The sequence below is a fragment of the Eschrichtius robustus genome, chromosome 3, assembly GCF_028021215.1.
Source record: "Eschrichtius robustus isolate mEscRob2 chromosome 3, mEscRob2.pri, whole genome shotgun sequence".
NCBI classification, from domain to species: Eukaryota; Metazoa; Chordata; class Mammalia; order Artiodactyla; family Eschrichtiidae; genus Eschrichtius; species Eschrichtius robustus.
This window is the reverse complement of record NC_090826.1, coordinates 86,363,977-86,380,431: the sequence shown is the minus strand read 5'-3', so window position 1 is coordinate 86,380,431 and position 16,455 is coordinate 86,363,977. Positions and strand designations below refer to the sequence as shown.

Here is a 16,455-nt window from a genome sequence, read left to right as displayed (position 1 = left end):
GTTCTGAACTTGTCTGTCAGTTTCCCTTACAGTTGAGATGCCAGTTTTTGAGTAATGTGAAAGATGTATTTTTTTTCTAGGACTGATTGTATTCTAAATTTTACAACAAGTAAATATTATGGGTCTGTGCCATTTGGGGACCTAATCTGAGTGGGTCTTGTGGCATAGACTAAGGTACTGTAATTCTAATTGGCCCCTCCCTATCATAATGTAATAATTCTATCCTTTTAAAACTTGATCAGTAGTATTGTTAGTGCTTGATTAGCCAATATTGGATTAGCTTTATTCAAATTTTTGCCAATTTTCTTCAGTTTTTTTTCCCATGTTGAGATTTCCAAGGGAAATCAGTTTACTTTTGCTTAGAATAAATACTTTAAATCTTTATTCAGTAAGGGTATGGTGTTGACCAACTCTTTTTGTTTCTGAAACTGTTTATGCATTTCTTAACTCTTGAAAAATAGTTTGACTATGTATAAAATTCTGGGTTGGCAGTTATTATTTTTTTTTACCTCTCAGACAATATCATTTTAGTGTCCTTGGTCATGCATTGGTGCTATTGGAAAGTCACCAGCAGCCTAGTTATTGCTCATTTGAGAGTCATAATGTCTTTGGAGGGGAGTTGATTTAAAGATCTTTTTATCTTTAGTGTTCAACAGTTTTACAGTGATTTATCTAAGTCTGGATTTTGTTTTATTTATTTTGCTTGGTTTTCCTTGTGATTCTTGAATCTGTGGATTGATGTCTTTCATCATTTGGGGGAATTTCTCATTGTCTTTCTCCTCACTTTATGGAGCTCTCATTAGATATATGTTAAACATTCTGACTTTATTCTCAATGACTCAATTTATTTTTTAAACTTTCACCTCTGTTTTTTGGGGGTTACATCTTAGATCATTTTCTTCAATTCTACTTTCAGGTTTACTAATACTTTCTTCACCAGTTTCAAACATGTTGTTAAAATGGACCACTGAGTTTTGAATTACAATTTTATCTTTCATTTCTAGGAGTCCTTTTTTTAACATTAAAAAAAAATCTGGTAGCTTTTTATTTATTTTTCAAGCCTATCTTTAATTTTTTAAAACAGATAAAATTACTTATTTTTGTACTCTGGGAATTCCACTATCTAAAGTATTTGTGAGCCTGATTATATTGTCTGTGATGTCTACTGGCTCCACTCATAGTGTTTTGTTTCCCTGTATGTTTAATATTTTTTTTTAATTTTCATTTTTTTTATTATTATTTTTTAACTCTGGTTGCTCATTTTCTTTGAGGCTTTATCTGTGGAAGTTCTTTGAGGACAGCAATGAAGACATGTTTCTTTAGAAGGAATTTGTATTTGCTATGTTCTCAAAGGCCCTGAAAATGAAAACCTTTTTTACCTGGTTTGACGAATGCCTTTAAGATGGTTCCACTTATTTCTCTGCTTACTGCCTTGTCATTTTCAGTCCCTGGGCATGAAAGCTCATGGATGCGTTCACAGTGACTTTTTAAAACATATTTTACCTATAATTTTAACTTTTTAGATTACAAGAGTCATAGTAGATAACTATTTCTCAATACATGTGGAAAAGTGCTATAAATATTTAAGATCTAGTGGGTAGTCTAGAATGATTGAAACCCACATTTTTATTAGTAAATACTGAAATAGTAATTGAGAAGACATATGGAAGAAACTGTTGAAAAATAAGACAAAAAGTTTTGCCATCAGATATTGATACTCACTATAAAGCTACTATAGTCAACATAATATAGAGTTGGTATAGGAATGCACATTTCTGGAACTGATGAAAGTCTGTAAAAAGAACCAAGTAAGTAAGAGAACATAATATATAATGAAGAGGACATTTTTAATTCGGTGGAAAATGATGAGTTCTTTGAAAAGTGGTTCTGGTATAATTTTACTTTACTTTTAGAACCCTTCATCAGGCCATCTAAGATAAATTTTAGGTGGACTAAGTTTTTAAATATAAAAAGAAAAAGATTTAAGGATAATTTTGAAGCTGTGAAATATGTGAGAGAAAATTTTACTACACACATTTTAAAATGTATTTTAAAATAAAATCTAACCAAACTTGAAACAAGTGAACATTTTTTTTGTTCTGCATGTTTAGGCTAAGTGGTAACTTCTCTGTTAAATCAGAGTTCCTAAAAATTTAAATGAGAAAAAATAACCTGACCCTGTGTATGCATGGGCAAAAGTTATAAACATTAAAGAAAAGGTCATGCAAATGATTAATGACCATATTAGAGATGTCCTACTTCCATACTGGCCAGAAATATGTAAATCAAAGGGTGGGACACCAGGTTTCTCTCATCATATTTTTAAAGTTAAAAAGTTAAATAGCCTCCTATGCTATTTAGCAGAAAGGAAGCAAGAAGTCTCATACAGTAGTAATGTATTTGAAAATTTCAAATATATACACTGTTGTACTAGCAATGCTTTGCTATCTGTTCTTCCTAGAGAAATAAAAGTATGACCATTTAATGGCACATGTACAATAGTATTTATTATACCAATCATAGCATTGTTTGAGGTAGCAAAAACTTGAGACAACTATAGTGCCATCCATCATTAGGAAAATTGCTATATCTATTAGGTTATATTTATATTATGGAATGTTATGAGACTATGCATTATTATTATATTTGTTGATCTAGAGAGATATCCCTATTAAATGAAAAAAGTACGTTGCATATTAATGTGAATAGCATAACACTATCTTTAAAAAAAATTCTAATTTATATATAAACTAAAAGTGGCATAGAAGGAAATAACTTAAACTTTAGATTCCTCAGTTGATTGAGGTTGAGGGCAGGGTAAAGAGGTTATTAACATTTTTCTTATAAATGTCCATATTATTTTACTGCTACAATGAGCATGTATATTTTTAAAAATATCTATTTATTTTATTTATTTTTTTGGCTGTGTTGCAGCATGCAGGATCTTTTGTTGCGGCGCATGGGCTTCTCTCTAGTTGTGGCATATGGGTTTTCTGTCTGTAGTTGTGGCGCAGGCTCCAGAGCGCATGGACTCTGTAGTTTGTGGCACGTGGTCTCTCACGTTGAGGCGCGTGAGCTCAGTAGTTGTGGCGCGTGGGCTTAGTTGCCCCGCAGCATGTGGGATCTTAGTTCCCTGACCAGGGATGGAACCCACGTCCCCTGCATTGGAAGGCAGATTCTTTACCACTGTACCACCAGAGAAGTCCCAGCATGTATATTTTAAATAAAAACAATAAATTAAAATTCAATAGTAAAATAAAATAAAGCTAAGGGGTTACAGAATAACGTGTGCAGGCCTTATTCTAAGTTTTTATTTTGGTATAAAGGATGAGAGAAAGATTCAGCCTTTTTTTTTTTCTAAATAACTAATAGTTCCAAATCTGTTGAATAATACATTTCCCACTATTCTGAAATGCCACATCTATCATATACTTAATTTTATATTTATTCCCCTGATAGTATATTTATTTTCAGAATGTCCTAACTCTTCTCAACATGTAAAATTATTTTTGTGAAATGGAAAGAGGCTCTACAAAATAATTATTGAACACTGTGTTTGGACTCTAATAACATATTAATTTAAATTTATTAATGCAAATGTATGCTTATCTTACCTCATTCATTTATCAGTTGGTATAACATTAAATTTTCTGGAATTCAGCCTTTAATATATAGCCTCTCAGTTTTGAGTCTAGCAAATGGTAGAATGCTAAATTTACTAGTGCTAAAGACAAAAGACTATAATATTATTGTCAAAATGTCCCCTCTTTTCTAATGCATCGTACTGGAAAAGATAGATGGATGTTAAATTGTCTATTGAATCATTAATGCTTATGCAAAGTCTGTCCTGTTTCTGTTTTATAATATATGTCTTTGGGCCTTTACAAGGTTACATTTTTAATTTTAATCACAGCCAACACATGTAACATTAACTACTTTTCTTCGTATTCACTTCAAAAGATTAACATTTAGTTCTGAAAACCTATAACACAAAGCATTATTAGTCAATCCATTACAAAATATAAGCAATATAAAATCTAAAAGTAGTATAACTAAATGAGAAAAGATATTCATGTACATATGAAACCAATTTTATATGAAACAGGTAAAGCCACACTGTGGTTGTGTGTATGTTTGGAAACATTTAAACATATGCTATTGTAAATATATTTTAAAAATTAATTATTTTTAAAACAGAACAATGATTTATAGTCTATATATTATATGTAAATTAAACTGGAATTACGGCTTTTTTCTTTAGTATAATCCAGACAAAGAAAAATCTATATAAACACATGAGATACTACTTAGAATATTTGTCATTATTAATAAGTAAAATTCAGTGTAACAGAATCTAGACAAATGGAATTTTAATCTAACTAACCATCCCATTATATGGAGAAGAAATTTGAAATCCAGCAAGGTTAAATGATTTATCCCAGATCACACAACCACTTGATAATGTAACTGGATTTTCCTGAGTGTGCTTTTTCTTGTGGAGTGTGCTTTTGTTTGCATCACACTACACTATTTATATGAATGAAGTATGTATATTTATAAGTCATTATTAAAATATAAAGAGCTAAATAAGTAACACATTTGATATCATGACAGAGTTTTATAAGTAGTATTAATATATTGAAGAGTGGGCAAAATGTATAACACAGTAGACGTCATCTTAAAGAAATTTGGGTTTCAGTTTTAGACAACTACTTTGATAAATTGAAGAATTTTAAGTAAATTATTATAATCAAAACTAATTATAATCTTGAAAGTAGTTTGGGTTTAAATTAATGCACTTGGAAAGGAGACTTTTCTGATAAATCTATTTGTACCCACTGTACAGATTGTAACTGACAGCTGGTTTTATGAGCCATATATAATAACACACTATGGTAGACACCAAAACACCCTGTCAGTTAAGAAATCTCTCATTTCTGTCAGTGAAGAGCAAACCTTCATAAAATAGTCTGACTTTATTTTGCTTGAATAGAAGAAAATAGGAGTGTTAAATTATAGTCTAGTTCTAATATCATAAGTAGTAAAATTTTGTCAAGTTATTATCATATATATGATGTGCAACAACGGTCACTGAGTTTGTTGTTTTAAATCTTGTTTGGGGTAAGATGATTTGGAGTGAGATTATTTGAGCTCTTTCTTACCTTCAGGTTTTTTTTTAATTTTATTTAGCTATTATATATATTTGTTATTGAAAATATAAATTTATTTTTAAAACTTGGCCAAAAACTTGATTGACTTGTACTTTTTTGCCCTTTTCAATAACAAAAGATTTTTAAAGAACAAAGAAACAACAACAAAACCTCCACAGTTTTTCTTTTTGTAGCCAAATATTAGTAACCAGTATATTTAAATTATATCCGAGATGACACAATTCTCAATTATTTGCTGAGTAGGCAGCGCATGTGATATAGCTTTGTTTTTAGTGTAAAGCCTTTCAGAAGAGAGAGACATATGAAATGCAACAATACATCCAGATACTAAATTTCTAGTTCAAATTTTTAGACACCAAATGCCCTTTTAGTATAGAATGTGTGTATATATTTGTTTAAGTATGAAGAATCATATTTAAGCCATATTTCTGGTTACTTTTAAAAAGATGTACAGTTTAGTTGGGTTGTAAGGAAAAATAATCTCAGTAAAAAATAAAATTTATAATATAAAATTAGATAAAAATCTTTTAGCTTTTTTATATAGTTTATAAATAGGGGATTCTATCAATGTTAATTTTACTTCACCTTCAATAATTTCTCAAATTAAAATATTTCTGTTTGCTTTCAAGTTATGTAATATTTATAAATGATACTTGTAGATTTCTACTTCCACATTTTTTTTCTTAACTTTAATGATCATTCTAACATTATGATCATGACTCTAACATATGTGTTTCTATATTTGCATTGCAGTTTAGATGTAGAAAGGCATCCTATCTCCTTGAAGAAATTATATCATGAATTATGGTAAATTACTATATGCAAACTCTAGCATACACTAAATGAAATAATCTTACGTTCTACTGTTTCTTTCTGTGCTTCTTAATATCTCTCTAAGAATGAAAAAAATTATACCTTTGTAAATTTCTTACAAAATCTATTGCACATTTTATTATTTTCTCTGGATAAAGTGGGCTTTTTAGTTTTCACAACAGATATTCACATTATTTACTTTAAAATGATCATTCAAAACTGTGAAGTACTTTACACTTTTTGAATTTTACCTAAATGTTTATTTTTGATATTAAAAGATAAATACTAATCAATTGAGTTTCTAATATTCTACTGCTTGCTTAGAGGAAAAGAATATAGATTAGACATGGTTTCTGAAATTTTAAAAATTAATAAAAGACACATCAGAAAAATATACAACTATCATAAATTTATATTAACAAATACAGTGGTTGAAAAGGTGTAGTGCAAAGAAAGGACATACCTGCATTATGCTTCCAGTTGGAAAATGGTGAAAAATTGATAAAGCTTTTTAAAGGAAATGTTATTTGAACAATGATATATGATATGAAAAGGATACATATTGGTATAGATGATAATTGTATTCCATTTAACCAGAACAATCTAGAGCAGAAATACTGATTCTTCGTGTATATCTGGTGCTTACGAAAAGACCTCTCACAGAGTAGATGCTCGTAAATACTTGATGATTAGTGAATTGAGTACATGTACACATACACACTAAGTTGTCTTAACTAACTTGGGTAATATTATATGTTCTCAGGTCAATTTAATAGAGAAAGGTGGATAGGGTGCAAAAATTTGGAGAAGTAGAAGTGACATTTTTACATTTCTATAATGTATATAAATTATTATGCCTCTACTTACATGCCTCCATGCCATTTCTTTTTTATGACTTAGTAGATTGATGATAGTTTTTCTTTCTGTGCTTTTTGCTCTTTTTTGCTGTCTTCTACTTCCTAACATGAGTTTTCTTTAATAAGTGTTAAAATCTTAAACTCTTAGAATTAACATGTTAAGAAAACCTTTTTAGGGAGAAAAAGCCTAGGGGAAGGGGTGGGGACTTAAATTCATTAAATCTGCCCTATGCTCCATAATGTACTAGGCATCTTATCTGTGTCAAGTATTTAAACAATATTTAACATAAATATGACTAATTAAGAAGGAATTTTGATCTGTATTTCTTAGGTGATGAAACTGAGGCTGAGAGATATTACATTTTCCTCCAATCATATGGTATAAGCATGATTCAAATCCAGGAGCATATGGCTCAGAAGCCCGTGTGTGTGTGTGTGTGTGTGTGTGTGTGCACTCACTTGAATGTGTGTTTTCTAGTTCAGCATCTCAAGGTCAGATAAAAACTTTATTTTCTACAAGAATGATTTTTTTTTTTATTTCCTTACGCATTAAGAGAGACTAAAATAAATTCATAGTTCTAAAGTCTACACATGTAAAAATTTTGTAGAATTTAGTGTATGTGGTATGAAGGGAGGATTTTCAGAATAAAAGCATCCAAATCTATTCTTCCATCTCCATTTGTCTCTACAAGAATGTGAGTACTGTGAGGGCAGGAATTTTTGTGTATTCTGTTCGTGATATATCCCTACCTCTCCTTTGCCAAATATGTGAAGATACATAGATTGTTTATTGAGGGATGGTGAGTGCCAGAGAGATGTCCTTTTGCCTATACTTTTGTATGTGCTACTAGAGATATTTTCTATTCAACTAATGTACATCATGACACTCACCATTATATAGCTCAATCCAGAAATACAAGTAATGTTAATTCACCCTTCTCACACATGCAAACTTATTGAAGTTTAGCCCAAGTATTTTTTAAATGCAACAGATTGGAGTTTATCTTGGAAGGGTGCTTCCATCTGTGAAAACACTCATTGGAAGAAGGAAGAACACTTTAAAATAAATCCACCAGCTGTATTGATAATGCTGTAGTGACATGAAGGCCTGAATATGATAGAACTATTTGTTAAAATAGTTATACCATATGAGAGAATAGCTGGCTTGTGAGTTTTTTGTGTTTCTTGATAATGACTTTAAAAACCATTAAATTGTAGAGGGATGACACTAATGAAGTTTCAAGCTATAACTTTAAAATGAAAAACAAAGAATAAAAGTTGAAGTTATCTTAAAATTAACTCACGTAAATGGCACAAGTTGTACCTTAGAATATGCTTTAAAAGTCCCAATGAGTAATAGAAAATTCAGCACCGACAAGATACTGGGTAAGTTAATGGACTGGATAACAGTCAACGCCTGTTCTTTTGTGTTGAGATAAAAACAGCAAACATATCAAACATCATTTTTGTCTTTTAGATTTTTGTTTAAAGAAGGGTAAAAGTCATCATCCTTTATATATAAAATAAATCTGTGCACAAAAGATCGGATATTTATTTTCTATCCCTCCTAACATAGCCCTGTACATTTTTTCTTTCACACAGTAGAAGACTAAAATACTTGTGACTGATTGAATAACATGAAGAAACCAGTTGAAATGGTTGTGTATTTTCTAGAAGGAGACTGCTGGGTTGTCTTTAAAGTACCCTTCTAAATTTAAATTTTATAGCCTTTACTTTTAGAAAGGTTTAAGAGCTCACAGAATAGGAGTCAAAACTCTTGTTTAGAAGGAGGGCTCAAGAAATCTTCCCACTTACTATGAGAGAAATAATTGATATTGATCTTGACATTCTTGATGGGACGAGTTGAGGAAGTGTTCCCTTTCTAATAGGTTTCTGAATGTCTTTGACTCTGAGTACCCAGATCTCTACACATGGAGTTATCTACCGTTTCTTCAAAATTATTTGTAAGAGGTCAATTGCAAAGGTGACTTCTGAATAGTTGCTTTATGTTGGCTTAGCCCATTTTCAAAACCATGTTTCTATATTCTGTGATATATGCCAATGCTTTCCGCTTTTTAGGTTTAAATGGTTTCTTCTTCAAATTCCCTGTATTTCCACTCCCTTTCTGAGAATTTCCACATCATCTGTACAGTAGTCTTCCTAGTTAGTCCCGTAGTACTGTCACCCTTCTATTAAAAAACTTCAATTAAATACCAAACCTTTAAGTTGACAGAGAAGATTCTCCATAATTTGGTCCAAACACATTTTCCAGATATATCTGCTAATCATCATTTCCTAAGTGAATGAATGAACTACTCTAGCCAAACTGCCAAGTCATTATGCCAAGACATATTTTGAACTTTTTTGATTATTTACTCATTTCAAGCTACAGTGACTGTATGGCATTCCCTCTCATCTCTTAGGTCTGTCACCTCCAGAGTCATTTTGAATACCACCAATTTTAAAACTGATTCTAAACCTTAGCCTGAAATGACTTCTTACTCTGATAGCAAATCATTTTGATATCAGGGAACGTAAATTTGGCTTTAAAAAAAATTGTCATGGTGATGTTTTAATTTAAGAAACATTCAGTAATTCTTATTAATTAAAAAAAATTTTATAACCTCCTATAATTTTATTTTGATGTAAGGGTTACACTTGGAGTTATGAGAGTGCTGAAGAATTACTAGACAGCTTTATTGTCAATGATAGGCTAGGATAGATCAGGCCCTAGTAAGTTTGACAGCAGTAGCATATCGTGAGCCATAAGTGTAATTTTATATGTTTTATTTGTTGCATTTAAAAAAAATATGTATCTCTTTCTCTTCTTCTGTCATTTTTTTATGTGCAGTCTTGAAACTAATTTGGGGCTCATAAAACAATCAGTATTCTTGTGGAAAGATCCTCAGGTGTTTAAGCAGATTATATTCTTTCTGCATTTTTTTTTCCTCAAATATCCTTAAAAGTTATCTGCAGTTGACATTTTTTGCTATGATACTCTTTTTATGTTATAAAAACTTCTAATTATGCAATAGGATTTTTTAGTCAGTGAGTCAGTAAATATTTGTTAATCAATCATGTCAGATGTTCCTGATGTGTCAAGTAAGATGAGGAAAGAATACTGACAATGACTTTGAGATTTTCTCAGCAGTAATTAACTGCTTGCTTAATTGCAGGTGCTGAGTTAGTGGATCAATGGGTTTAAGTAGGAACTAAAGAAGTTTGCTTAGGAATAGACCAATTAATTTTAAGTTCGTAACTGTTCATTATGAACAGTTTGTTTAATGTTTACCACTATTAGGCAAAATTATCCAAAACCAGACCAACGACCAATGAGATAAGTCTGTATTTGTTTACCATTATCATACTAAAGCATTTTGTAAGTAAATGCAAGGTGACACCTAAGTATTATTTAATTTTTAGGAAAAAGAACTATTAATTTGTAACATTAATTAAAATTTTAGACTGCAAATTTACATCTTTACTTTTAGATTTGTGTACAGTAGAGATGCAAATTATTTCCATTCAATAGAAAATATAACTCCAAAAGTTATGTTTTATTGCCTATTAGGATATTGTCCAGTTTTGCATCTAATTTAGCAGTCTTATTCAAATATCCCTTTATTAAAAAATTTTATTTTCTACAAGAATGATTTTTTTATTGCCTTACACATTGCCTATATAATTCCCAGTCCTGTAAGTGTACTTTTTAAAATAACAGCTTTATTGAGATATAATTCATATCCCATACAATTTGCCAATGTAAAGTGCACAGTTCAGTGATGGTGAATAAATTTGCAGAGTTACAATCGTTACCACAATCAAATTGAGCATGTTTTTATCATCCCAAAATGAAACTGTATACCCATTAGCAGCTGTTTTCCATTTCTTTTCAGACCCCCAGTCATAGGCAATTATCAATCTGCTTTGTCTCTTTAGTTTTGCTCATTCTACATATTTTCTATAAATGGAATCATATAATATGTAGTGTTTTGTGAATGGCTTCTTTCACTTAGCATAATATTTTCAAGGTTCAACCATGTTGTAGCATTTATCATTACTTCATTACTTTTTATTGCCAAATAACGTCGATTATATGGATATACATTTTTTTTAGCCTTTCATCAGTTGATGGGCCAGTTGAGATGTTTTCATTTTAGCCATTGGGAATAGTAGTGCTATGGACATTAGTGTACAAAGTTTTGCATAGATATATGTTGTGAATTTTCTTGGGTGTACACCAAAGAGTGAAATTGCTGAATCTCATGGTAACTTTACTTTTAAAACTTATGAGGAACTGCCAAACTATTTTTTAAAGCAGCTACATCATTTTACAATCCCATCAGTAGCTTATGAGAGTTTCAATTTCTTCACATCCTTGCCAACACTTTTCATTGTATGTCTTTTCAACTATAGCCCACTAAGCAGGTGAAAAGTGATATTACATTGTCATTTTGACTAGCATTTCTCTGATAGATGATGTTGAGCGTCATTTCTTATGCTTGTTGGCCATTTGTATGTTTTGGAGAAATGTTTATACTAATACTTTGCTCGTTTTAATTGGCTGTTTGTTTGTTATTAGTGAGTTGTAGATATTCTTCACATATTCAAGATGCAAATTTCTTATTATGTATGGTTTTCTCCTGTTCTGGTTTTCTTTTAACTTTTCTGATGGCGTCCTTTTAATTTTGATGAAATCCAATTTATCTATATTTTTGCTGTTGCTTGTGCATTGTTGTCATATCTAAAAACCATTGCCTAATCCAAGGTCATGAAGATTTGATCCTATGTTGTCTTCTAAGAGTTTTATATATTTAGCTCTAAAATTTATATCTATCATCCATTTTTAGTTAACTTTTATGTACAGTGTAAGGTAGAGATTCAACTTAATTCTTTTGCATGTGGAATTTGGTTATTACAGTATCACTTGTTGAAGAGAATGTTCTTTACCTATTGAATTGTCTTGGAACCCTTTTAAAAATCAGGTGAACATATTGGGTTGGCCAAAAAGTCATTTGGGTTCCAAGTGTACTGAAGAAACATTTACATGTGTCAGATGTGACTGTTGGTTTCTAAGAAGACAAATACTCCATTGAGCAATACTCCATTGTATACTATATCTTCTTTATCCATTCATCCGTCGATGGACATCCGGGTTGCCTCCACATCCCGGCTTTTGTAAATAATGCTTCTATGAACATGGGGTGCATGTAACCCTTCGAATTAATGTTTTTGTTTTCTTCATATATATGCCCAGGAGTGGAATGGCTGAACCACATGGTAGTTCTATTTTTGGTTTTTTGAGGAACCTCCATACTGTTTTCCACAGTGGCTACACCAATTAACTTTCCCACCAACAGGGCACAATGATTTCCTTTTCCCAGACAGAGGTTTGAGGGCCTGAAATAAGGTGGTAAGCACAGAAATGGAGTGGAGAGACAGATCTGAGAATAAGAGAAATATTGTTAAACCACCATGAATGCTGTTAAAACCATGCATTTAGATCTATTTTAAAATGTTTTACTCAGTTATGGAATGCCAGTTTGATTCTTTTTTAACAGATTACAATATTCTAATTATATTTTTATTGTTTCATCTATTTTGTGTGTCTTTTTAGACTGAATTTTTATTAAAATTAATTTAAAGTTTTCATCTGCTAACTTTACTTTCTGGATCACCTGTGGGTCTGCTTCATTTATTTATTTGTTTTTCTGATTATCAGGGATTTAATTCTGTCTTTTCTTATGCCTAGAAATTTTTTATTTAGTGCTGGACATCTTATATAAGATGATTGGTGTTAAAACTTAAATAAAGTCCTGGTAAAGTGCTAGGAATGTAGTAAAGAGTCAATAAATAGTAAAGATGATTGTTGTTGTTTATTATCATCAGTATTTTATATAGGAATTTGTATTTATGATTGAAGTTAGTTATGGAAGCAATGTATGTGTTTTCGAAGACCTTCAAAAGTACTTTAAACAAAATCCAAAAGAAAAATAAATGCATTTGTTTCATATTGTTAAATATATTCTACCATCTCTTTTTTAAAAAGTATTTTTAGAGCATTTTTATATTTAATAAAAAATTGTGAAGATGGTACAGAGAATTTCCATACAAAGTTTCACCTACTATTAACATCTAACACTGTATAGCACATTTATTACAATTAATGAAACATTATTAATATATTATTATTAGCTAAGTTTATAGTTTCTTCAGATTTCCTTTGTTTTCACCTCATGCCCTTTTTCTGATCCAGGATCCTGTCCAAAATAACAGATTACATTTAGTTGTCACATCTCCTTAGGGACCTCTTGACTGTTACAGTTTCTCAAAATTTTCCTTATTTTCGACAGAATACTTGACAGCTTTGAAGAATACTGGTCAGGCCCAATATTTTAATTTGCATTAGAGGAAAGCATGCTTCTGAAATATTCAACTTATTATTTATTATTTAGTAAATGATGATGTAGTCGTATAACTTATGAACAAGTCGGGTTCCAAAAAAAAATTTTTTTTTAACATCTTTATTGGAGTATAATTGCTTTACAACGTTGTGTTAGTTTCTGCTGTATAACAAAGTGAATCAGCTATATGCATAGGTATATCCCCATATCCCCTCCCTCTTGCGTCTCCCTCCCACCCTCCTTATCCCACCCCTCTAGGTGGTCACAAAGCACCGAACTGATCTCCCTGTGCTATGCAGCTGCTTCCCACTAGCTATCTATTTACATTTGGTAGTGTATATATGTCAATGTTACTCTCTCACTTCGTCGCAGCTTACCCTTCCCACTCCCCGTGTCCTCAAGTCCATTCTCTATGTCTGTGTCTTTATTCCTGTCCTGCCCCGAGGTTCCTCAGAACAATTTTTTTTTTTTTTTTTAGATTCCATATGTATGTGTTAGCATACAGTATTTGTTTTTCTCTTTCTGACTTCACTCTGTATGACAGACTCTATGTCCATCCACCTCACTACAAATAACTCAATTTCGTTTCTTTTTCTGGCTGAGTAATTAATATTCCATTGTATACATGTGCCACATCTTCTTTATCCATTCATCTGTCGATGGACACTTACGTTGCTTCCATGTCCTGGCTATTGTAAATAGTGCTGCAATGAACATTGTGGTACATGACTCATGGTTTTCTCAGGGTATACACCCAGTAGTGGGATTGCTGGGTCATATGGCAGTTCTCTTTTTAGTCCAAAAATTCTTTTTTTTAAAAAAAATTATTTATTTATTTATTTATTTATGGCTGCGTTGGGTCTTCATTGCTGCCCACAGGCTTTCTCTAGTTGTGGCGAGGGGAGGCTACTCTTTGTTGCGGTGCATGGGTTTCTCATTGTGGTACTCTCTTCTCTTGTTGCGGAGCACGGGCTCTAGGCACATGGACTTCAGTTGTTGTGGCTCGCAGGCTCTAGAGCACAGGCTCAGTAGTTGTGGTGCACGGGCTTAGTTGCTCCATGGCATGTGGGATCTTCCTGGACCAGGGATTGAACCCGTGTCCCCTGCATTGGCAGGCGGATTCTTAACCACTGCGCCACCAGGGAAGTCCCCAAAAATTCTTAATGAAATGTAAAGGATTCTAAGCTAATCTATAATAGTCAAATGTGTGGAAGGGAGCGATTAGGGATGAACTTGTTAAGGTTTAGGCCTATATAATGAGTTTTGTCTGCATATTTGGTTAATAGGATATTACTGAAGGAGGATACTCAACACAGAGTGTCACAGTACATAGTATCCACGGACAGGCCAGATGAAATGAAGGGAAATAGAGCCCTGGTTGCTTCTAATTTAGTTAAATGGAGGATAACCTGGATAACCTGAGCATAATCTTTTTTTTTTTTTCTTAAGGTTTAGATTTTAAGCTTGTTCAAGCAATATACCTAACTAATCTTTGTTAAAACTGAAAAGATATTTATAGCAGGATAGAGTTAGATGCCTTGTGAAAGAAAAATAGTTACAGAACATTCATATTTTAAATTTTGACTACCAAAATTAATTATTCATTTATTAATATGATGTATATTGAATGCTCCTATATATTACTTTGCTAATAATTGCTTTATAGCTCCTGATGGTAAACAGTATTATAACCTCTGCATCTTATACATATCTTGATTTTCAATCCAGTAATCTAATAGAAAAAAAATAGGTCATAATTTGAATGTTTAAAAGGTACATTGTTACATAAGAAAATTTTATTTTATTTTATTTTTGCAGAACTATTATGGAGCTGCTAAGATGATTTTTTCTGATAACCCACTTGGTCTGACCTGTGGAATGGTATGTCCAACTTCTGATCTTTGTGTAGGTGGATGCAATTTATATGCCACTGAAGAGGGACCAATTAATATTGGTGGATTGCAACAGTTTGCTACTGAGGTATGTAAGATGTATACATTGTTCCCCTCCCTGCAAAGCACAAAAATCTTAAAATAACTTTAATTCTTGATGCTTTGTTGATATCCAATATTTTTAGTGTGATATACAGGTAAAGTGTAAGTGTTTTGTGCCATAAACAGTATTTTTATTCAACAACTTGGCTTCAAAAATGGACCTTTCTAAAACCATGTCAAATTAATTGTAATCCCAGAAGGTTATTAAAATACTTTCACTGAAAATTATATAAAGTGGAGGATCTGAAAATGGGATATATTCATTAACTTCACATTGGAGTGTGGCTAGGAGCCCCCATTATGAAAAGACTATCTTGCTTAACTGATTCTTTTTCCTGAAACTGTCTTTAATCTTTACAGCTTGAAATAATGCATCAGTATTATTCTTCTGTAATATTTTTTGAGTAATAGAGGTTGTAGAATTATCAAACACCCTGAAACTGAATAATATTCTTTAACATTAGCTTTTGTGAATTTATGGATTAAAAGCAGGTGTGTTATTTGGATGCAAATTTATAATGAAGTAATATGAAAACATTTTGTCCCTATTTATCCTGTAAGTTTGCGCCATGTCTTTCTTTTATGAATCCTTTTTAAATGACTTTGATTCTCTGGGACATCTTATTCTCTCTGGGGTCTCCTTTTTGGAGTCAACTACCAGGTCAATTCCCATGTATCATTTAAATGACCAGCTTATATGGAGGTTCCAGTAAAATTTTGTAATCCTTGGTGTCCAGTTGGCTAGAATACCAAATTAAATGCCTGTCAACACTAGATTTTTAGTTAATGACTTCCCTGTCTGATTTTGTCAACTTAAACGCAATATTTTCTTTCTTTTTAGGACCCTTCCCATAGTATCCCTCAAGCTTAAATCTCACTTTGCTTTTAGTAATAAATCAGGGTTATTCCCTTCCTGCTTTCTGACAGGTTAATTCTAAGGAAGGGCTCCTGGGAATGAGAAAATAGAAACAATTTGAGGTTGTGAATTGTTGCAATAAATTCTTGGATTTAATTTCTTTTCCTACCAAATTCAAAATTGCATTAGGCTTACCTGACCAGTGCAAGGTATGATCTTTACAACCTGAGAAAATCCTTAGTTGATGGAGAAGATTCACTTGAATTCTTCCACATTTTTCTTTGGGGACTCATTGCCTCTTCATTAAAACAGGGCAAGCTTGCAAGGATGTAGTAAGTAAAAGGTCACACAATATGTATA

At 31.8% G+C, this 16,455-nt stretch overlaps 1 protein-coding gene across 1 annotated transcript in view; it reads left to right on the top strand.

The window, feature by feature from the left end:
- DPYD (dihydropyrimidine dehydrogenase) overlaps nucleotides 1-16,455 on the top strand; it is a 796,991-nt gene that overhangs the window by 199,758 nt on the left and 580,778 nt on the right. The window contains exon 5 of the mRNA XM_068540384.1: nucleotides 15,064-15,225. Coding sequence (XP_068396485.1) covers nucleotides 15,064-15,225 — 162 coding nt within the window. The remainder of the gene's footprint in view (nucleotides 1-15,063; nucleotides 15,226-16,455) is intronic.